Source organism: Cynoglossus semilaevis, chromosome 1 (genome assembly GCF_000523025.1).
Source record: "Cynoglossus semilaevis isolate Cse_v1.0 chromosome 1, Cse_v1.0, whole genome shotgun sequence".
NCBI classification, from domain to species: domain Eukaryota; kingdom Metazoa; phylum Chordata; class Actinopteri; order Pleuronectiformes; family Cynoglossidae; genus Cynoglossus; species Cynoglossus semilaevis.
Genome location: NC_024307.1, coordinates 17,195,835 through 17,219,467, shown reverse-complemented (window position 1 = coordinate 17,219,467; position 23,633 = coordinate 17,195,835). Strand labels below are relative to the sequence as shown.

The window sequence follows — 23,633 nt, the reverse complement described above, 5'->3', positions numbered from 1 at the left end:
ATTAGGTCATTGGGTCAAGTGAGCTGTCATACTATTTTTTCTTATCCTGGAAAATTAAACTCAGAGGAAGTGGAACAAGATGCCTCTCTCTGTTTCTTCTGTTCTTTTTTCATCTGGCTGTTCTTCTGTGCACATGTTAATTATTGCTGCTGTTACTAAGGTGAAATATTTGCATGACTCTTTCACTCACGAGGTACTCATATATTATGTCTGGTCACTTTGACATATTATGCTCACACTATTCTCAGAGATAATGAAATCAATGCTCAATCTATGTTTTCACATCCAATGTATGTTTTCCAACTATATATACATATACAGTACCTATGTATGTGGGTATATATATGTACACACATATATTTATATAAATATATATTTTATATGTACATACAGTATATGCTGTATATATATGGTGACAAGAACATTTCCCGATTAATCCAAGTATTTGCTTGAAAACAGCTCAGATATGAATATGTTAAAAAGGTAATGTTTTTGAAGTAAAGCTAGTTTCCAATTAATGTATCTACTGAAGTATGTTCTATATCCTATCAATAATCAGAACATTTCTGAGTCTGACTCGTTCTCCACGTGCAGTTTGCCGCCACTGCATCAACAAATCAGTGAAGGAATGTTCTGAACACGTTCACTCAGCTCAGGCCCTGCAGGTTTTCACTTCTGTCTTAGTCGTACTTGAATGTCTTTCAGTTTGATGTCATCATTTACCTGATTCTCCACAGAAATAAATAATACATACTGAATATAAACAAATATATTCACCTCAGTAGAGAGAGCAGCAGCTGTGGGTTTCTTTCCTTTGAGTCTTTTTGTCTTTCAGCTCAGTAGTTAAAACAAAGTTCAAGTTCACACAGGTATAAATCCACTCAGCAGTAAAAATTAATTTGTTAAAAAAAAAAATCACAAATTCCAAAAACAAAAAGATTAAAACTTTGTCTGCAGCAAACCACTGTGTTGACTTTCTGTCAGAGCAGAAAACACACTGAAGAAGACCATGTGGGAAATGGTGACTGACTGATGAGGAGTGTGTGTGTGTGTGTGTGTGTGTGTGTGTGTGTGTGACCTGCTTCTGAAGGGGGTGTTGGGGCAGGGGAGGGGTGACAACAGTTGGGGAGGCTATTTTAGGATGAATCTCACTCACCCTCCCACTCTCACTTGCCCAGACCAGACCTCGACATACACAAAAACTCACACAAAAACACACACACACACACAGACAAATACACACACACATTCCTGATCCCAATATTCCATGTCTCCGGTGCTACAGGTAACACAGCAGCTCCACACCAGACAAACTCACACTCTGAGGAAATGATGTGTATATTTTGTTTTACTGATTTCAGTGTTACGGATTGTCTTTTGGAAAACTGACGTCGCCCCCTAGTGGCTAACTGAAATTGTCTTTTGCAAAACTGACGTCGCCCCCTAGTGGTAAATCCTGGATACCGGTTCCTCTCTGACATACACAGCTGCAGCAGTTGTCAGTTTAGACAGCTGTTAAAAGGTCAAAGGTCAGATACACTGACAATAGGTTGGATATAATTTCCTGGAAAAGAATAAAGTGTCCATGACAGTGATGTCATGAATTAAAAATATGAATTTAAATGAGTCATAATTATTTGAATGGACATGCACTTGTTATTTAAGGGTTACTTTTCTCTTTATCAGCTAGCTGAGCCTGAATTGTATTGTCTTTTATTCTTCTTATGTTTTATTTTCTCTTCTCCAACATTTTATCAAATATGTTTTTTCCATCCCCATTCCTTCCCATCTCATGTATCAATTCCTATCTACTGTCTCTGCTTTATATTCTCTCTCCAGTCCTTCCTTCCTTCCTTTCCCTGTGCTCTGCCTCTCTATGCATTTTTCTCTAAATTCCTTCATGCATTCCTCTTTTGTACTGAGCCCTAAAGAACCTCCTCACCGACTTTAATGAACTTCTGTCTCTTCCAAGCCGAAGTCCATAGAGAAAAATAATGGTTTTGCATCACCGTTTGTCCACTGTTGTCAAGACATCAGTTTGTCCAAAAGTCTTATCTTGTCACGTTGCTGTTTGAAGTGTTTTAGTCAGATTCACTCAGTGACACACTTTGACCACCTCCCGTTGTTCTCCTGTTGAGAACGACTCTAACAGCGAGATAAAGCAGTAAAAGCTGTTTACACATTGTATTTTCAGTCTTTGTTTGAGAGGCCAGAATCTGTTTTCCTCATGTGCCCCCTTAATGATCACATTGTATTTCCAGTCCAGAATCTGTTTTCCTCATGTGCCCCCCGGCAGCTGGGTTTTTACCCAGAGCAAAGTCCATCAGCGACTACATATGGAAATGAGGGGAAAAAGAAGACAAAAAAGGAAAAGGAAAAATAGAGAAAACTTAAATTATCTGTGTTGCTAGAACTGTGTGTCAGTATAGAGAAAACTTAAATGATCTGTGTTGCTAGAACTGTGTGTCAGTGTGTGTGGGTTTGTATGCCATTCTCAGCATTCAGCTGCAGGCAGTCTGCGTTTCAGTGTGTATGTGTGTGTGTGTGCGTGTGTGTGTGTGCGTGTAGCAGCTGCATGGAAAATGTCCTGAGGCTGCTCTGAGAGGGAGCGGCTGCACACACACACACACACACACAGAGGTTACAGTGTTACAGTGACTCGGTGACAAGGTCAGGTTATAGAAAAAAGCCCTGCGGGCAAACACATGATAAATGTGATTTAGAGAAACAGTAGGACGACAGAGGAGAGGTGAGGATGAAGTAGAAACAAAGCTGAAAAGGAGAGGATGAAGGGAGAGAGGAGAAGAGACAGACACAGATTGACCACAGACATTAGTATTTTTACTCAACCAGTTCGATGATGATCTGCACACATATTCTTCTAGAACACATCTGTAATTAAGCTAAATAAAAGACTCTGTGAAAGTCTGGCCAATCAAATGGGTTGGTTTTATGGTTAAATAAAATATGAGTCCAAAAAGAATGTCTTCATCTCAGACCACATGTTTGAAAAAGTAATAATTATTTTTAACTTAGATTGCTAATGTTAAGTAATGTTAATGTTAATGTTAATGTTAAGTTCTAGAGATTTTAAAAGATAGACAAAACTTTGTGACTGATATTGGTGTATAAGGTCATTAAAATAAATTAGTGAATCAATTAGAATGAATAAATAAATGAAGTAAATTTCTTTTATTTGCTTTTTTTTTTACAGTTCATATTTTCTACTGCGCTTTTCTTTTAATGGGTTGATTGTAATGCTGCGCATTAACCACAAGATGGAGCAGTCAGTCAGAAAAAGACCGTCATCGACCTGCTCTACAGTTGAATGACGTTAATAAGAGTTTAGAGATCAAATCTACAATAATATGAGCGTTAATGATCAGTTATCTGATCAGTTGTCTTCTTTTACCAAACACTGGATACTGAACATGGAAAACTTAAATCTCTAATTAAATCGAGTGACTGAGAAAGAGAAGAGATTGCTAGATTTTAATTGTTTGTGTTTGGCCAAATTCGCAAGAACATTCATTTTCATGAGCTTTTTGTTTTTTAGCAGTTCTTTATTTTAAGGTTAAACAAAACTATAATGTTTCCTCGTTAGAAGAATAGCGTTACTTCACCACCACAGGGGGGCAGCAGAATGTTCAAAAACACATTTTGGTATTAACATTTTAGGTAGTTTTTCTGGCACAGATGAATCTCAACCCTCAGCTTGTTAATGCTGCAGTTATTAGAGTACTCACGGGGAGAAAAAAAAGAATGGGGAGAAAAATCTAAATGTGAAGAAGAAAGTAAAAGTAAACAGGTGCATAAATCTTCCTCTCCTGGTAAAGTCCAAGTACTTTTCAAGCACTTGACCTTAAAGGTGTTAACGCTCTCCTTTGATACCCTTTTCTGCCTTGTTGTAGTGATGATGAAGACGTTTTGTTAAACTGAGCTGACAGACAGACATCAGGATGACATCAGACAGCCACAACACAATGCTGGGATTGTTATACCGACTGACACACACACACAAACACACACACACCGGCATGGGTAACCAACAGTGAGAAGATGTTCAGGGACGACTGCTTCCATGTTATATTGGTAAAGAGACAAATGTGGGAGGAAGAAGAGAGAAGGGGGAGGAGTTAGAGGAGATGGAAGGAAAGTGAAAGAAAAGAGGAAAAAAGAGATTAGAGAGGAAGAGAAAGAAAGACAGGAAATGATGCTGTTGAGGAAAACAATGACGTAAAGGAAGGAAGAAGGATGAATACAGCAGATGGAGAGGGACAAAGAGGGACAATTAAGACTGTCCAAATCAGTGGAGAAGGATTAAATGAGTGATACACGTAAGGAAAGTTTGAGACTAAACATCACATGCCCGTCTGAATGATGTGGGTCAGAGCTCACCTTCAGCTGGACCAGGTGGACATCCACGTGTCTGTTGTCACTGTCCTGTGCAGCAGAGTGTGTGAGCTGAGTCACTCTCTCACTGGTGGACCTCAGCCACTTTTCGATCTCCGGCAGGTGGAGGACCACCTTCCAGTCAGCCCCGGTGTGAAGGGGGGGAGGTTTCTTTGACCTGCGTCCACACACAGTCTGGAATGAACTAATCTGAATCTCAATCTAGGAGTAAGAGTGTTCTGGAACAGTCATTTACCCACACCAAAGTCCAAAGACAAAATCAGAGTTTTGTACACAGGGACTCAGGGGCTGCTGGTCCACTGCTGCCTCCTGTGGTCAGTTTGGGTCACTGTGCTTTATCTGAACAAAGAATTTCAGCCAGTAAAAAACTAATAGAATAACCAGCTGATGGAGGCAGCAGTTGATCAAAAACCCTGCATCCCATATTGTAAAATCACATTTTTTTTCTATGGTCTTTGGTATGAAAAGGCTTGGGCAAACTTTGTGACCTGGGGCCACAATTGTCCTAAAATTGAACAGGGGGGCCCGGTCAGGAGCAGACAGATGGAGCATTCATGTGAACTAAGATAAATGATAAGTGTAAAAGTCATGCATAAAGGCAAAAATGCTTTTATCATTTTCTACACCATCTATTGGGGAAATGTGGGTATTGCAGGGAAAAGGCAGAAGGATAATGATAATATAAATAAATTATATAATTTGGAAAAGTTTGGCAGGCCGGACTAAAAAGCTGAACGGGCCACATCAGGCCCCCTGGCCGTAGTTTACCCGTGCCTGGTGTAATCTGTTAAATAATCTGCTGTAGATGAGGTCATTACCTGCTGGAAGGGTCTTGAACCAAATGGGTTCCAGCTCCTGGGCCAGGTGAGGAGGTCCCCTCCTGGAACTGATGGTCCATATCCTGGTCCAGGGTCGGGGTGACGGGCGTGACCGAGGTCAGCATTGGTGAGGGAGGTTCAGGGAGCACGGGTGAGAGGGCTACGATGCTCATTGTGTGACAGAGAGGACTGAGAAGAGGGGAGGAATCTCACTGTTGATGGGCGAGTTTCATTGACGTGAACTAGAGAGAGAAAGTGTGAGGGAGAAAATGCAGATGTCATCATGTTGTATTAGAGGACAGAAATGACACCATCAGCTTAGGTTTGACATTATAAGTTAAGCGAGAAAAGACCTTTGATTGCCTATAGATTTCCATTTAAACCTGCAGTGTCGCCCCCTGGAGGCTCAGTCCTAAAATCCTACTTCCTGGGTTTCGTCTCTTTTTTAAAAAATACATTCTTTGTTACAGACACGTGTAGAATGACAAAGATATCCATCACAAGTATACAGATATATGAAAGTGTGTGTATAAGAGCTCCATTGTCGGGACAGAAGGAAAGATGAGATGGAAATCAATGCACTGGAAGAAATTGCTACTGTGGCTGCGGCTGCTGCTGTTGCTGCTGCTGCTGCTGCTGCGGAGGGTAAAACACATGCACACAGGGCACTGTAAGAAATATTCAGTCCAAATCATGAAATCATTTTTGTTCTGCTCTAATAACCCAAATAAGTCATGGAAATGTTCCATCTTTCTGTAAAGCCTTTATAAGATACATATGGGATTGTTGGGTGGGTGTTTGTGTTTTTGTCCTTTGGTTACTGTACAACAGCATGAACATGTTTGCAGAATTTAGAGATTGGGTTTGGTCACATCTCCACTGGCTGACTCGCAGACCTGTTAAAAATAGAAACAAAATAAAACACAAGCGTTAGAATGCTAAAAGAATCCATGACTTAACTGTAAACATTATTTGTTCATCTGTATTTCAGCACCAACGTGAAGGAACAGCTCCCGAGAAAAGAAAAATGTGGATGCAGTGACAGAGACACACGAACACACACAGAGGTTCACACAGGTTGTTATAGTTCTTCATCCTCTGAGAGACATTTTGGGAGAAACATCAGGTGATGCAACAATGTTATGACTTTCCATCACTGACAGCCTTTACACTTCAGTAAACACGGGGCTAAAATGGGGCTGGGTTTCATTTTGGAGGTAGCAAATGTCAAATCTCCATCTCTCACTAAGAACAGAAACAAAGAAATTTCATGAAACCTACCAGGAAACCAGGTGTAGATTAGAGAAGATACAGTTCAGCATTTCACTGATCATCCTTCAGTGAACAGACAGTCTGGCTGTAACTCCTGTTAATGCTGTATACACACAGAAAAATCCAACACAATTCATACAACACTGGGTCTGTAGACCATATTTTCCCCTCTTCTCTTTCTGTCTGGTTCTCCTGCAGGAACCTCTGTTACTGAACATATTCTGGGTGTCACTGCATTGTGCACTCACACACACAGAGTTAGAAATAACTATGGTCCTCACACACACAGCTCTATACCCAGCAGCAGCAGCAGCAGCAGCAGCAGCAGCAGTGTGATACAGTGCAGTCCTGTGTGTTTGTAGCCTCTGCATTGATTACTATCAGATTAGCCTCAAGCCTATTTTCTGCTAACGTCACTGCCCACAGACTCCCAGTGCTGCCTAACGCTGGCATTGTTGTTTAGCAATATGTCCATGAGGGGCAGTGCTCCTCGGAGCCAGCTGAGCTGGCTCCACATTGCTGAGGACAGTTGGTGGACAGAAGACAGAGAATATTGCAGTTTGTCCAAGTTAAAATGTCATTGAGACAAAATGCACACAAATACTTCTGATGTCAAACTAGTCTCATCTCTGAATCACAGAACCACTGACTGGACTCTGCCTGATGAAAGCACTTCCTGTCTTGGAGAGAAGCACAAGGGCGAGGTCAGTGTGAGAGAATGGTGTGACCTCATCGTCCATCATGTGACCACAATGAGAGGAAAGAGTTCAGAGAAAAGGCAGGAAAGGAGAGAAACCACAGACGCTCGTCAGTGACAGTCATCACATCCTTTAATAATCTAAGAATAATCCAGTGACCTGGTTTCAGCAGTTCTCCTCACAGACTTTTGTCCTTACTGGTTCTTGTCTTTTTGTTGATCAGGTATCATTTTAATCAGGACAAAACAAGGTTGGACCAGTTGAGAAACCAACAAGTTAAAAATTAGAGCCTAGAAAATGTAACAAACAGTTGACTTGAACAATTTACCTGGGATTACATAATCTGAGTTAATCTACTGTACTCTGGTGCTCTTTAAAATATTCCCTAATTTTTAATAGCATGTTTCTGCAGCAGTGAAACCTCAACAATGTATGAAAGCTTAACTAGAAGTAGTAATTATAACATGTGAGTATAAAAGTTCATTGTTAAAAATCATGACCTCAGGGGGCGCTGTCAACATCATTCTCATAAGTGGAGGTTGATCTGCTGATGCAACACCAACTAACAATAGAGGTTAAATAATCACCATTATGTCATTCACCACAGCCACTCACACTCACTCTCACACACATACACACAAACCTAGCCATGTTGTAATGACTTGTTTAGACAGTAAATGGGTCATTCCTGCAGAGGTGTTCACAGGCTGAACATGTGGATTTGATCTCTCTCTCTCTCTCTCTCTCCATTTAAACAAATATTTATATAAACATTTCTTTAGGTCAATCAAAGAAATTGTTTATATATTTTATATTATTATCACTGTTATTTTATTAATATTTTATTTATTATCAAATTCTAAAATCAAAGTTTATTGTATGTGTTATTTTATTTCAGGGTAACATATCTATCCATCTAAAAGAAAACCTCATCAGGGTCAGCAGCTTCTCAGTCTGATCCAACATCACGTCGTCTGACCTCTGACAGAACCTGAGGTTTAATCTGGTTCTGACTCGTGTTTGTTTTCATTCCAGGATTAAAGATGAGATTAAAAACACATTTAGAGGTTTTTATGTAATGACAGCAGCTGCTGCAGAATCTGCTGAATCATCTGAGCTCACACAAAGAAAGTTACCTCGGTACTCCTCAACACATCAACAACGGGTTTGATCACAGAGGCACGGAAGAAGACGCCATGAGAAAACATTTGACAGGCACAAAGGGGGCGCTCTTTACAGTCATCTCCTCATCAAACTCATCAGTGTTGTGTACAATACCATCTGTACTGATTATATAAGACACAACAATCACCACACTGTCACCATTGTGCCCTGGACCACACTGCTGTAGCAGCAGAGCGACTGTTCATTACATTGAAAACAACAACACTTGATGTATGCTCTAACACCAACCATCCCCCAGACTCCTCAAGGATCAATCCATTAGTTCTGATACTGATTCTAGTGCTGCAGGTAATGACACTGCCAGGATTTTTTTCTTTATGTCTGTTTAAATGATGTGACGCTAAAGTCATGTTCACAGTCACTTTGACATTTTTCAAACATAAACTAACTGATTGGTTGTCACATGAAAAGTCCAAACTACTAGTACAGGAGTTCCTCCATATACGTTGAAGTTCCGTTCCTAGGACGCACCGTAACTCGATTTTTGCTGAGTTCATTCACATACTGTACATCAGTGCCTGTCACTCACCTATGCTAACACAGTAGCAACATCATAATCTAAAACATAAAAACATCAGGGGAGTCTGACTGACACCTGGGAGCTAAAATGAAGAAAAGCAAATGTAGCACAATCTAATGTCTGAAGTTCAACCACCAAATGTAAACAACGCTGTCATCCGCGCTGCTCGCCAATTAGTTCCTGTGTGAACTACTTGGCACGAGACTCTTATTAAATTTAAGAGAGATGGTGACGTAACCTCGTCGAGTAAATGTCAAAGTGTCAAAACTCAAATGTGCAGCAACATCATTTGACCTAGACACATATTTACATTCAGGTCATTGTTATATGAGTGATCTATTGGTTTTACAGTAAATATAATCCATAGATCTTCTCAGCTGAACTAAAGCCTAAAATAATTCATCACATGTTTTAAAATAAAGTCCCCACTGCCAGAGTTCAGTATGAGGAAACATTTGTTTTAAATGTAGATCTGAAACTGAGGAGTAAAATATTAAAAACTGACTCATGTGACAGTGACAATGTGGCTCTCTTCTCATGGAGCTAACAGGCCACGCCCTTAGCCCTCAGTCCACCAGCAGACAGGCAAATGAGGCTGATCTCAGGTCAGCTTTAAATCATTTACAAAAGAAAAATAGAAAGTGCTGAGAGAAACATTTAGAAAACAGAGCAAGGGAGGAGGAAGAAGAGGAGAAGGGCAAAGAGGAGGAGAGGGAGGTTTTCTGCAGAGATTTTAAGAAAAACAGCAGAGATCGAAAAAGGCCAGTGAGACGACTGCAGTGTCTCAGAGAGTGTGTGTGTGTGTGTCCCCTGAGCTCCTGGTGTTCAACCTCAGGTATGAATAATGCATCCTGATGGAGGACGATGTGCAGGAGAACCTCTGGGTCCTGGTCCTTGATTTTTCAGTCTGTCTGTGTCTCATGTTTCTGATGATGTTTCAGATGTGGAACAGGAGGAAAGAAAATCATGCTGCTGCTGTTTCAGCATCAGCATCACTCCTGCCGCTGCTGCTCAACGAACAACAGGAAGTAAATGGGAGTGGGACATAAGTGGGAGAAGCACCTGATAAGTGGATTAAATCAGACTGTGTCCAGTCCTGGTTCAAAGAGAGGAGAGGAGGGAGGAGGAGAGACAGTGATGGAGCAGCAGCAGGTCTAAAGTCAACATTAAACTATCTTTTGTTTTCTTTTACTTATTGATTCTTTAAATTTCCCTCCATTTGCTTTTAATCACTTTTTCCTGGATCACAGGGGAGCTGGAGCCAATCACAGCATCGCCCTGGACAGTTTGTCACAGCATCACATATAAGAATAGAGAAAAACATTTACACTCACATGGACAAGAAGTCCATACACCTGGAAGCCATGATGAAGGGCAGAGAACAACCCAAACAAATGAATGTAGCACATCAGCGTGATGATGTATTTGTCTGCTACGATCGCTAGTTCCTGTGTGAAGTTTGTTTTTACAACATACGTTGGATTGATGGAACAAGACTTTCTTTATAAGTTTATTAGAGATGGTGACATGACCACGATACAGCCTTTGTGATTAAATCCTACTCTGTAGTTTATATAGTTTATGGCTCTTTGGCAGGAGGACTACCAATAGAAATGAGCCTTTTGGCTACAATTGGATGCATTTACATTTTATCTTTAAATGTTCATTAGTGTACATTATCCCTGTATAACAGATAAAAGATAAATAAATAAATAAGACTCCTTCCTTTAAAACTGCACATCTTCATCCTAGGATTCCTAGAGTCTAATCCCTCAACTCCAATGACGTCTACATCTCAAACCTAAAATCCCACTGTTACAGTGAGCTTAGAGAGTCAAGGAAACAAATCATGTATTTATGAATTTTAGACCTTTTCTCTTTCTCCAGCACATAAAAATAATCCAAGTAAGCAGGTATTAAACAGACAAGTAGATTCAAATCAACACCCTGTCATATATATTTAATTTTCACTATAAAAAGATAATTTATTATCATCAGTAAAACTGCACACATTAGGACCTCTAATATGTTGGTCTAAAATGACACAGGAGTGAGTTTCTGAGCTGCTGACAGAAACAAGAGGAGTACATGTTCACTGCCACACCCTGAGGTCTGAGCAAACATTACTGATCCACAGCAGAGGAGGAGGAGAAGAAGCAGCGTCATCCGTCAGAGGACAGAAGAGTAGTGTAACAGAGAGAGGAGGTGTAACAAGGAGAAAAGGAGAAAGAAGGTCCAGGGTTATACATTTGTCAGAGAACACGGAGTTAGGACAGTCACCTGACCCTGGAGGAAAAATCAAGAAAATCTTCACATCAGAGCAAAGTCTGGCCTCAGATGATCTTCACCAACACATCTGTCTGTGTATCATTGAGTATCACTGAATACCAGCAGTGTATTTACACCTCAGTACTACACACTTCATAATGCACTGACGACCACTGTAGTACACAACCAGTAAAAATGTCAACAAACACACTTTAACTGTAATTAAATATGTGTGTGTGTTCTTTTTAGGGGGAGACACCTGACACTAGAGCTCCAAATATCTCCGTAGGTCCAGCATGTTCTATCTCTTTTAGCTGCTTCTTCTCCTCCTCTGGAGTTTTCAAACACCCAGGGATGAAAGCAGAGGAACAAGGCTACAGTCAGAGCCCAGTTTTGAAGTTAGTTATCAGATTTGAGGAGCTGTCATGATGACTCTGGTTCCTTTTGGATGTTCCAGCTGTGAATCAGCTGTTTCCTGTCAGGCCTCATTTGCTTTCTTTTATACAGACTGATCATCACTAACAATCACGTTACATGTTGACCTGAAGATGACCTTCATGGACTCCTTAAAAACAACCCTAGCATTACAATGAAGTTAAAGTTAATTTTCCCATAGACAACTGGAGAGATATGTCCTACGTCCAGACTGAACAGACTTACATTACTGAGCTGGAGGAGGAGGAGACAGGGAGCATAAGAAAGGTAAACATATTCAGATCCAGCTGGTCTGAAATCATCACGTCCACCCCTACAACACACATTGGCCTCTACAGTCTGTTCTATACTGTGTCCACATCATAGGTCTAATGCATGGACAGAATGCTGTGACCTGTATATCCAATAATTCCAATATCCATCCACTCATCGTTGCTCCACAGAGTCCATACACCTGTTGTCTTTTATCAACACTGTGGGCAAAAGTATTAGTTTCACCAAAGCTTCAGATACCATCTCCACTCCCAGCATGCATTATGTCAGACCAGCCTCACAGAGCACAGGACAGTAAACAAGTCTAAGACTGACAGGCTGACTTGGACTGTGAGGAACTATAGACTGAGTAATATTGTTGAGGACAATGGCTTCACCGAACTTTTGAAAGTTGAAACTCTCAACGTAACTTTTACATTTCTCAATAATAATTTAATCATTAATTAGTTATGAATAAAAACAGACATTTCTCCATAATAATTTCATCATTAATTAGTTATGAATAAAAACAGGTCTGAAACACATCCACACACACTTGCTACTTCACCTGCTGTTACTTCTACATGAGAACTGAATATAATCAGCCTATAATGATTCCCAGCTCTGAACATCAGTAGGTGGACAGCTGATGTGTCTTCATTCTGCTTTTAAACGACTCAATCAGCAAACATTTAGGTTGGTTTTAACTTTTTCCTTTGTAGACTGAAACATGAAGAACCAGGAACCAGAGGTTCTCCAGCACATCGTCCTCCATCAGGATGGGTAAACTGCAGTGGTCAAATGACAAGTAATTCACAATTCTTCCTTCTTGAAAACCACTTCTGACCTATCAAAAAAATGCACATTGATTTTGTGACACAATCATGGTGGAGAAACATGGCAGACATTCTGTTTGTTTACTTGTGTGTGTTTGGAGAGTGACAGAAGTGAGACTAAATAAAGAAATCAGCAGTTAGTTGTTGAATAAATTCACCTGCTGCAAAATCACCTCCTTGAGTGTAAGTGTGTGTGTGTGTGTGGTTACTGAGCCCCAGTCTCCAGAGAGGACCCTGAACTCAGATCTTCATCCTACAGTTCCTCTCACACACTCACACTGTGGGAGAATTATTCAGGGGGGGATGGTGGAGATGGTGAGCACTCACCAACACACACACACACACACACACACACACACACACACAGTACTATTGTATGATGACAGATATTGGGGCCCCTCTCTCCCTCTCTCTCCCTCAGCTCATATTCATTCAGGGGCCACCAACATGAGGCTTCTACAAACATGTTGAAGAATACACACATTAAACAGTCAATGCTCCACTGTTGAAAAGAAGGGTTCCTATAGTAGGAGGCGTGGAGCTGTGAGTTAAAAATAAAGTTCAGGGGATTTGAAGATAAAACCATTGAACTTGTAGGAGGGGGTGGGCATCTCCAAATGTGGGGTTCACCAATTCTTTCCATTCTTCTTCTTGTTAATGAACCAGTTTAATGTTCAGTTCAAATGATCAACTAACAAAGCAGACTCTTGTGAGGACACGTCAATGAGATGAATTTGCAGAATCTATTGTCATACATTCTGCAAATCATCTCATCTCAACCTGAACGACAGACAGATGTAAGAACACTCAGTCCTGAGTCAACGGGACTGGAAACAAAAAGGTGATTGGTTGGCGGTCATGTGACAGCGGCCTCATTTTAAAGTTTTATAAACACAGAGATCCTGTAACAACAAACGATGACTCAGCAAAATGAATCTGATCATGAAGAGGCCAGTCAGGATGTGACGCCACTGTGATGACATCAAACCATTACATGAGGACATAAGACATCATCATGGTTCATCCTTTCTGTTCTTCTAGATCAGTGAACTTGCTGAGGTCAGGTCATCAATACTCCCAGAATAACACTGATCACAGGTCTGTTAGAGACTGACACTCACACACTACATCGCTCTCTGCTGTTATAACACCAAAGATCAAAACATAAACAACATCTAAAGTCAGTAATCTGTAGACACTGACAGGTGAGCAAATGAAACACACCCTCGCCCTCACCCACACACACGGCTGAGGTGGTGTTTTACCAATCCATTGTTTTTGCTTTGTTCCACTACAGATCTGTGACCACAGTGGCCTTTAAACACTAGTTTACTACTTTTTATTTGTATTTCCACTTCAGTGCATTTAAGCCAAAAAGTTCAACTCCATTCATTTGAGCTTTCTGTACAACAACTCTCCTTACTGAACTAGTTTGTACCCGAAAACATCAGTTTTTACGTCAATGGAAAAAAAAAATAATAATATGAGACAATAGAAAAACATCAGTTTTCTCTGTTTTTACGTCAATGGAAAAAAAAATAATAATATGAGACAATAGTGACAAACTGAGCAGAGATCAGGGATGGAGGAAACAATGAGGGGAAGAAGGTGAGCAGCAGCAGCAGCAGCAGCAGCAGCAGCAGCAGCAGAGAGGTGTTGGCCCTGATTCTGTCTGCAGCAGAGAGAGAGAGGAAGAGAGAGAGACTGGGAGTCAACCTCTCTCTCCCATCTCTCTTCTCCCTCCATCATTGTGGCAACATTTATCATCTGACAGCTCACTGAATCAACAATTCATGAAGGGTCAGACTGAAACACACACACACACACACACATACACTAACACACACTCGCACAAACAGAATCAGAGAGTCAAACTGCAGCAGTACGTACCACATCCCTCTCCTCTTCTTCTTCTTCTTCGTCTTCTTCCTGTTTTCTGTTGGATGCTAAGGATGCCGAGTGAGAGAGAGAGGAAGGGCGAGTGAGAGAGGGAGGGAGGTGCCTTGGAGTCTGACTGCAGAGAGAGAGCGAGTGACACAGGGAGAGAGACAGAGCTGCAGCGCTAACACGGAGAACGCTAAAGCTAAACTAGCCTCCAGCTCCCAGTGTGGGACAGCAGGAGCAGCAGCAAGGGGGGGGAGGAGGAGGAGGAGACGAGGAGGATGGATAGTGGTGATGATGATGCGGCACCTTTTAGGATAGAAACAGGGGAAAGGGAGGGGTGGGCTGTTACCTTGGAGACTGAGATGTGATGGAGAAGGTGGAGCTGTGCTCTGATTGGCTGACAGGGTGTGGTGCTTCCCTCAGTCGAGGAGGAGGGAAGGGGATGACAGAGCAGAGGATGATGGGAAGTTAGGAGCAGCCCCTCTCTCTCTCTCTCTCTCTCTCTCTCTGAAGGAGAAAACACTGCACAGGGATGACGGGAGACCAGTGACGCCTCAAACTGGTGATTCCTGGAAGTGCATTAAAAAAAAAGACCCATGTTCATACACATTATATCATGTTTCATGTCATATATAATCTATATTTTAATCTATATTATAATCTATATAATCTATATTATATTTTTATATTATTTTTTATATTATTTTTTATATATTATATATATATATTCTTAAACCACAAAATTATTTTTTAAATTTTGTATTCATAAATTAAGTATGTGATATGAAACTAGGTCAAATATTAAAATATAATTTAAATATTTCTTCTATGCAGTGTTTATATACAGTATCGGGTGAGAAAACTATAGTACATAACGTAACTATAATATTAAAATTTGTTGAACTCTGTTTTTGTTTGCTTCTGACTTTGTTGATTAGTTGGACTTGAATATTAGGAGTTTTAATCCAAATCCGATTCCAATTCCAATTAAAGTAAATAAAACGATAAATGTGTCAATTGTAATAAAGGTTTTCAAAATAACAAGAGATGCAACGCCACCTGCTGACCGGTCGAATTGCACCGTGTGAAAATATACCTAGGTAAGAGTCAAATAAATAAAATTACATTATTTTAAACATCTCTGTCCGTTGCAGGTAGAATTCACTAAAAAATAATGTAAAATAAAAATATAAAATTGCGGTCAGACTGTGATGCAGATTGGTTTTTTAAAACAGATGATGATTAAAGATTCGCTTTTTAACTAACGAGAGAGGAAAGGTGTAAGAGAGTTAGTTAACTGTCCGGGGTTTAATTTGTTTCTTTCTTCTTTTTTTTTTTTTTTTCGCTTTTTAACTAACGAGAGAGGAAAGGTGTAAGAGAGTTAGTTAACTGTCCGGGGTTTAATTTGTTATTTACTATGATACAGAGCAGAGTACACACACACACATTCACACACAGAGGCAAGAATATGTATGTAAACGTGAATAATGAGTCTCACTTGTTGTTTTTTAAGCACCATTTAACCCCGTTATTTATTTAATTTGTGTAATGTAGAATTATAAAATAGGCATGCTGCACTTCAACACAGACCACGAAGGTAAAAAGAAAACTTTAAAATATCACCAAGCATGTGTTATCGTTTAATTAGGTTCACATAAGCTTGAAAAGTCGATGTGTAAGAGTGGAACTGTTCAAAAATAAAAAATAAACTGTAACTAACTGTATAAACTGAAACATTTCTAACGGCTGTTAGCATTTGGACAAACAGTTATCACGAACGAACATTTAAAGAACCAACCTTAAATTCGGCGCAATTGTTAACGTAAAGTGTAGTTCAGAGATTCCCTGCAATTGGTTCACGTTTATGCTGAAATAAATTCGATAAAGTTTAATTAATAACGTTACGAACCAAACCTCAGAGTCAGCGTAGGAAACCGCTTCAGGTGTTCTGGTCATTTCAGTGACCAATCAGGTGTCAGCCAACCTCGTGGCAGCGACAACCAATCAGTTTTAAGATCAGAAAAGACTGAGGACTTCAAACGTTTCTCAGAATCAACTACCAACAATCATTACGTTGTATTTCTAAATCAAAGTAATGCTAAAACTCAAGCCAAACTCGGTTTAAAAATAATCTCATCATCTAGGTGATCTGGAAAAGGACACATTTGAATATGCTGCTTGCTTCCAACGACTTAACAGGGTGGTACATTCGGTGTCAGTGTGGCATTGAGGCAGCAGATGGCGCCCTTCACCTTCTCATCATTTGGCCGGCTACAGATTTTTACACAGGTTGACATCCTCAAAATCCTCTAACAGTTATAATGTAATACAAACGCTATGGAACTTTTTATATTTACTGTTTATTATATATACTACTTCCAAAAATGTATATATTTAACCTTGTTTCGCTGGGAAATATATGGAGAATGTTCACTTAAATTAAGGCGTGCATATCTTTAATATCAAAATAGTAACTACATTAAAATGCACTTCAGTAATTTCACCAATAATAGCAGTAAATAACTTAAACTTTACCCTTTAATGGAACAATTATTTATGACGTTGTGAAAAAAATATAGATATTTAAAATCTTTATATATTACAAGGCCCACTGTCATCACCTCAACCCCCCTAAGACCAATGTGATTAAAATAGAAAACATTAAAAACTTCAGGCACGCTTTGAAAAAGAAGATGTTTTATTTGGGAACATGATGGAAAAAAGATAAAGTTGATTTGTAGTTATTCTCATTTCTGAAAACCATTTTATTTACTATGATACAGAGCAGAGACAGTGGTGAAAAAGAGAAGGTGGTTTTTACACCAGAGTGACGGGATGACAACAGATCGTATCAACAATGATTGAAAATAAAAACAAGATACAAAGGAAACTACAGACAAACAGATTCATCTTTTTTTCTAGCAGCTGCTGAACTCAAACTCTCAACCCTCAGCTAACCCTATCGTCACCTTCTTCTTCTTTGCTCCAGCCCTGAACGTGAGAACGTTCTCGGCTCTACTTCCACTTCCAATCCTTGTCAGTCCTGTTATCACTTTATGTTTTGTTTATTTTAAACTTTATTTTAAAAACCCTTCTGGCCACAGGACATGTTGTGAATTCACACACCAAACAACTCATTCACGCCACACTTTCACATCCAGCAGGAAAATAACACCTGACTGGTGCAGAGCTCGTCCCATTCTAGAGTCATGTCCTCGTCTACACTGAACAACAACAGTGTCAGTGCTGATTTTATTAGTTACTTCTGTTAAATATTTTAAATTTCTCTCTTTTGGTAACAAGAAAAACTCCCACTCTTCATCTGCAGACGTTAGAGACCGTGGTTTCCCAACGATAACTATCACAGTAACTGGAGCTGCTTGAGTGTTTCAGGCTACGTTCACACTGCAGGTTGTGTTGCGACAATTATTTTACATCATAGTTAAAATATGAGTCCAATGTAAACAGAGTTCAACCCTGAAGTGACCCATACACACAGCACAGGGCGTGACATCACGCACTGTGGTCACAGAATTAAATATAGATGCTACACGTCAGATTCTACACGCCTGTGTGTCAATTTGGAAGTCGTTTTTCAAACACCGTCAGTCACCGTGATCCCTCTATCAACCAGCAGCTGATGCTGTCACAGACCGCTCGTCAGCTTTCGTCCCACCTTCAGGGGAGGAAACTCAGTGATGCCAGCTCTCCTGTCACCACCTCACAATCAGAATCTTGTTCTTTCCACTGACTGCTGCCTCTAAAGGTGGAAACACTTTGTGAACAACAAACATATCTGATTTAGAATCATCAGAAAATCAGCTACGGGTCACTTTAGTCTGCAGTGTGAAGGCAGTGTCACAGTGAAGCACCCCTGCTCCTCCACAGACAGACACACATTCAACAGTGGAACAAACCAGAGAAGCTGAAGGCAGCTGAATCCGTCTGACTGATGAGGACAGAGGACACGTCTAAAACTGGGACGACACTTCTGTTAGTGTTCGTTTTTGTCGACATCGTTTTAATCCACCATCACTAACAGAAACAGACTTCATCTCTACTCCAACTCCAAACCTGATTCATTTACACCAGCATCAGGACTGTTCACTGGTTGAACAGCACCAGTGTCACAGTGAAGGGGACTGTTTCAGATGATGTCTCCTCTCTGTACAGTACATGTAAATGCTCCTTTATACCAACTCTCACACACTCACTCACTCACTCACACACACACACACATTCACACACAGAGGCGTACAACCAGCAGAACCACAGAGAACCATGGTTTGACTTGTTACAGATGAGTCCAGTACCCCGTGGTATTTCACTTCAACAGCACCTGCTGCCGATGCTGCTGTTTTTATATATAAACTGTATATATATTCATATACACTTATTTTCCTCCGTTTAGGGAACATCTATTTGACATGTAAGCAAAAATATGATCATAAAAGTCGATCTGTTTCATGACAGAAATAAAGAAATGTAGAGAATGAAAATGTCTCTCTTTCCTTCTCCTGGAAATGTTGCCCTCAATGTGGAAAACTGCAACATCTGAAGAGGTTCAGCCTGTCTTTTTTATATATTTTTATATTTTGTTGTTTCTATCATTTTTGAAAATTCAAAAGTTCTTTTTTTTCTCCACTAAGTGGCAATAAACAGACATGCAGGTTTTTTTCGGTTTGAACAAACCGACAGGAGAAGGAAAAAAAATAACATGAGAAAGAGGCCTTCTCATCCTCCTCCTCATCCTCCTCCTTTTGCGAGCAGAGTGGATGTAGGTTATGTTGCGGCGCTAGTGGTTTCTTCGTTCATGTGCCATCCCTAAAGCGGGTGGGAGTGTGTTAGGGTGGAGAAGGGGCGTAGTCATTAGTCATTGCATCGGGGGTTAAAGGTTCTAACAGCTATAAGACTCTCAGAGATGTTGGTAAAAACATTTCTCCCACATTTGTCTGTCTTTTCCATCTTCTCCATAAATCTCTTCCCTCTTGAATCCCTCCTCCTCTCTACAGAGAAGGTACAAAAACTGGCTGTAAAACAGACCACAGATCAGTTCACGCATAGACCACACAGACACACAAACTCAGTCACTCTTTAACACACACCTGCACACACACAGTCGGACGATACAAAAAATATATATATAAAAACAGAAATGATAGCTAAACATGAACTAGACAGACAAAACGTGCATGTGCTGACATTACTGTGGGGTCAAAGTTCATTCAGGGGTCACTTTTCCTTTTAGTGTTTAAAATTAGCCTGCGGCCACCACAGCGTTCACACCTGAACCACACCACAGCCAGAAAATCAAAAAAAAAAAAAAAAAGAATATGCTCCACAGTTTCTTTCCGAGAGTACTGTCCTTATAATCCTCATGACGCTCCTCCTCACTCCTCCTTTTACTGATGAATTTTATGATAAGAGACGTGGAAATATTTTCTTCTGTCCCAATTTGCAGGAAGACTGTGAAATACCCGCAAAGCATCCTGGGAGTGAAAGAGTAAGCAGAAAAGGTTGTAATTAATTGAAGCTGCAGTCTCTGGGACTCTTTAAGTTTTAATTCCCTTTTTTTGAGTGTTGGAGGAAAAAGAAGAAGCTGAGGTTGGAGTTGCTCAGTATCAGAGTGTGCTTTTCCATTTTTTTGACCCACATGTATCCCAGAATCCCCAGGGTCTCCAGTCAGACCCTTTTAATAAATGTAGTGTTTTTTTATTTCTATGTGCCAAAAATCCAAATTCATTCTTCAGTCTGTGTGGTTAAAGAGGGGGCGTGCCCTTCCACGCTTTGGTTCCCAAAGGTGAGGTTCAGACTGACAGGGGACTCCTCACAGGAGGAGCAGATCTTACAGAAGAGGCTTGAACCTCCAAACAATATCCATCTACAGGGAACCTTAAAAATCACCAACCAGGTTTCTCGCTTCAGCTTTTTTTTTAGATCCGACCAGCGTTTTGTTCACTGTAAGACAACAAATAAAAACCTGCGGTCCTGCTTTCCCAGCATGCCCTAGTCTACCAGACCTCATATGAGTGGATCAGGGGGCAGGGTGTGTTGAATCTGCTGCGGCTGCAGAGGTGGAGGCAGCTGAAGAGGCAGCAGCGCCTCCACCATGTTGTGGCAGTGCGGCGGTGGCGTTCCTTCGCTGCTGGAGCTCTCGGCGACCTCGCCGCCATGGAAGAAGTAGTCGCTCTGCACTATGAAGGACTCCACCACGGCCTGGTTCAGTTTGGTGGTGGAGAGTGTCTCCTTGTTCTCAAAGTCAGGACGCATGAGCGTGGGCCAGAAGCAGATGGAGAGGTTGTCGGCCGTCATCAGTGTGGACTTGCTGTGCTGACTTACTCTACAGATGGAGAAAAAGAAATAAACAGAGTGGTTCAAGGCTAGGTGTGAAAAATATGTTCACCTGCTGTTGCTTTGTTAAATTAATTTGTGAACCATTGTCTCTGCCAAACCAAAGTCCACAGAAAAAAAAAATCAATTAGCAGGTTGGTGGCAGCTGTGAGTCTCCTGCTGTCTGTACTGAAAAAAATGACCAGTGTATACACGTCAACAAATACAACACACTTTGACTTAGTGGATTTACAACTTATGTGTTCTTATAAATTAAAATTAGGGATGTCCATATACTGTTCATAGATATTGGCCGACCGATATTATCGGACCGACATTAGCACATTATGTAATATCTGTAAGAATGGTTATCGGTTTGTCCTCCAATAATGAAAACCCGATAACACAATGCCTGAGTTCGGCCAAATGATGTGCGCCCTAAAAATTGTTTTGGGGATAAACGGCTGTATAGTAAAGTGAAAGTCACCAGATGGCAGCACTGCAGCTCATTAAATTAATCTGATACTTATACAGTGGTCTGTATAGATAAATAAATAAATATCACGAGGCCTATATCGGTATTGGTTGATATTGTAATCGGAAATTAAGTGTTTGGACAATATCGGCATATAGGATACCGGCAAAAAGTTACTGTGGTACATCCCTTGTTAAAATCACGGTTTCTTTATGGACTTTGGTGTGGGAGTGTGGAGCAGTCAGCAGCTGTGCCTCAGTTTCCAGCCTCAGTACAATGACGCTTTGATTAAAGTCTTCACTGATGGGACGTGACATGATAAACAGGTTAACACAAAAGCCTGCAGGTGTGTCCTACGTATTGGTGTGTGTGTGTGTGTGTGTGTGTGTGTTACCTGTTGAGGTGTGTGATGATGTACTTGAAGACCTGGTAGTTCACAGAGGGAAACTTCTTCACAATTTCTCTCAATACCTGCATACGCTCCATATAGTCCACAATTTCTGAGAAAACACACACACACACACACACACACACACACAGACGACACAAGGTTTTACATTTTACACACACTCTTGGGAACAGAAATGATACATTCTGGAAAACAAAAGGCTCTGATGCTTCCAGAGCAGCTCCCACGCTCTGATCAAACACACACACACACACACACACACACACAGACGACACAAGGTTTTACATTTTACACACACTCTTGGGAACAGAAATGATACATTCTGGAAAACAAAAGGCTCTGATGCTTCTAGAGCAGCTCCCACGCTCTGATCAAACACACACACACACACACACACACACACAGACGACACAAGGTTTTACATTTTACACACACTCTTGGGAACAGATATGATACATTCTGGAAAACAAAAGGCTCTGATGCTTCTAGAGCAGCTCCCACGCTCTGATCAAACACACACACACACACACACACACACAGACGACACAAGGTTTTACATTTTACACACACTCTTGGGAACAGATATGATACATTCTGGAAAACAAAAGGCTCTGATGCTTCCAGAGCAGCTCCCACGCTCTGATCAAACACACACACACACACACACACACACACGCACCCACACACACGCACACACACACACACACACAGAGAGATACTTCCAATGCAGTAAATCTTGTTTTTCTACTTACTATTTTTCCAGATATGAAATTTAAAACCTTGTTTTTTAATTCAGACTTCTGCAGTCAAAGTAACATTACATCATTGTCTTCTTTTACTGGTTTTCCAAATTCCAAAACCCTGCTTACAGCACCCTCTGCTGGATCGTGGATGTGCATCTTCCGGACTCAACACTAACTTGGCTTAATTTAACTAATTTAACCTAAATTAATAAAAGCCACATCAAAAGAAATGAGTAAAAATGATGTAGATTTAGAACAACCTACATCCTGAGTATCTAAAAATAATACGATTACCGCAGAAAAAAACTGAATTCCTGGCATAACGGCAGCAGTTTGACCTGGAAGTCTCAGACATTTTTACACCTTAATTTACAACCGAGCACGAGGCGACACACACACACGACCTCTTTATGGTGTGTCTCTGTGGGTTAATGGCTGTTGAAAGGTCAGAGGTCATTGACCCAGACTTCCACTTCTCTACATTACAGAGAATCATTACTGTGATTAAATGAAGGGAACAGGAAGCTCTGCATTTTTCAAACTTATGTCAATGTGTTAGATACACCGTCTGCCGTCACGGCTGAGTGCCACAACGCCACAGGGTAAATATTCAGGCCAAACTTCCAGGAAATAAATGGGTTAAATAATGACATGAAATAGAATGTCTATCTATTTCTAACAGAATGGTCAAAACCAAATCTTTGTGCAAAAGAGCAGATCAGCTGGTGTCAAGCAGGTTATGCATTTATTTATTTTAAGAAAACAATGAATGTTCTATGCTGCCCCCACAACCCCCCGCAATAACCCCATGGGGATGAGGGGGGCCCAACACACTATGGGAAACACTGTATTATAGAGTGAGCCAAAGATGATTCAGCACTTTTTCTCCTGGAGAGGAGCTGCAGAAATATGGGCAAGAAAAGGGTCAGGTTTGAGAAGACTGATTTAAGAGGGGAAAGAATCTAATTTACCACCAACCAAACATGTAGGTACAGAACTACAGGATTATATTTTATGTTAGATGTGAGAACATGTGCTGAACAAGTGTTTTCTTACTTGCAGCGTCCACCAGCTCAGGGTGCAGACTGTAGGGGA

The 23,633-nt window shown here is 40.6% G+C and overlaps 2 protein-coding genes across 7 annotated transcripts in view; both read right to left on the bottom strand.

Annotated features, from left to right (window-relative positions):
* akap6 (A kinase (PRKA) anchor protein 6) overlaps positions 1–16,591 on the bottom strand; it is a 118,366-nt gene extending 101,775 nt beyond the window's left edge. For 2 of the 5 annotated variants that reach the window (XM_025055135.1, XM_025055145.1), the window contains exons 1-5: positions 16,491–16,591; positions 14,931–15,150; positions 14,588–14,643; positions 5,232–5,473; positions 4,399–4,570 (exon numbers count right to left, since the gene is read on the bottom strand). In XM_025055135.1, the coding sequence (XP_024910903.1) occupies positions 4,399–4,570; positions 5,232–5,404 (345 nt within the window). In that variant the 5' untranslated portion in view covers positions 5,405–5,473; positions 14,588–14,643; positions 14,931–15,150; positions 16,491–16,591. Of the gene's footprint in view, positions 1–4,398; positions 4,571–5,231; positions 5,474–14,587; positions 14,644–14,930; positions 15,151–16,379 lie in introns of all 5 variants that reach the window. The other 3 variants (XM_025055141.1, XM_025055139.1, XM_025055144.1) reach the window with 3 other exon arrangements.
* Positions 16,592–17,261: 670 nt separating this feature from the next.
* Positions 17,262–23,633, bottom strand: part of arhgap5 (Rho GTPase activating protein 5) — a 43,215-nt gene continuing 36,843 nt past the window's right edge. For both annotated transcript variants that reach the window (XM_017035860.2, XM_025055203.1), the window contains exons 6-8: positions 23,595–23,633; positions 21,781–21,886; positions 17,262–20,921 (exon numbers count right to left, since the gene is read on the bottom strand). In XM_017035860.2, coding sequence (XP_016891349.1) covers positions 20,603–20,921; positions 21,781–21,886; positions 23,595–23,633 — 464 coding nt within the window. In that variant the 3' untranslated portion in view covers positions 17,262–20,602. The remainder of the gene's footprint in view (positions 20,922–21,780; positions 21,887–23,594) is intronic.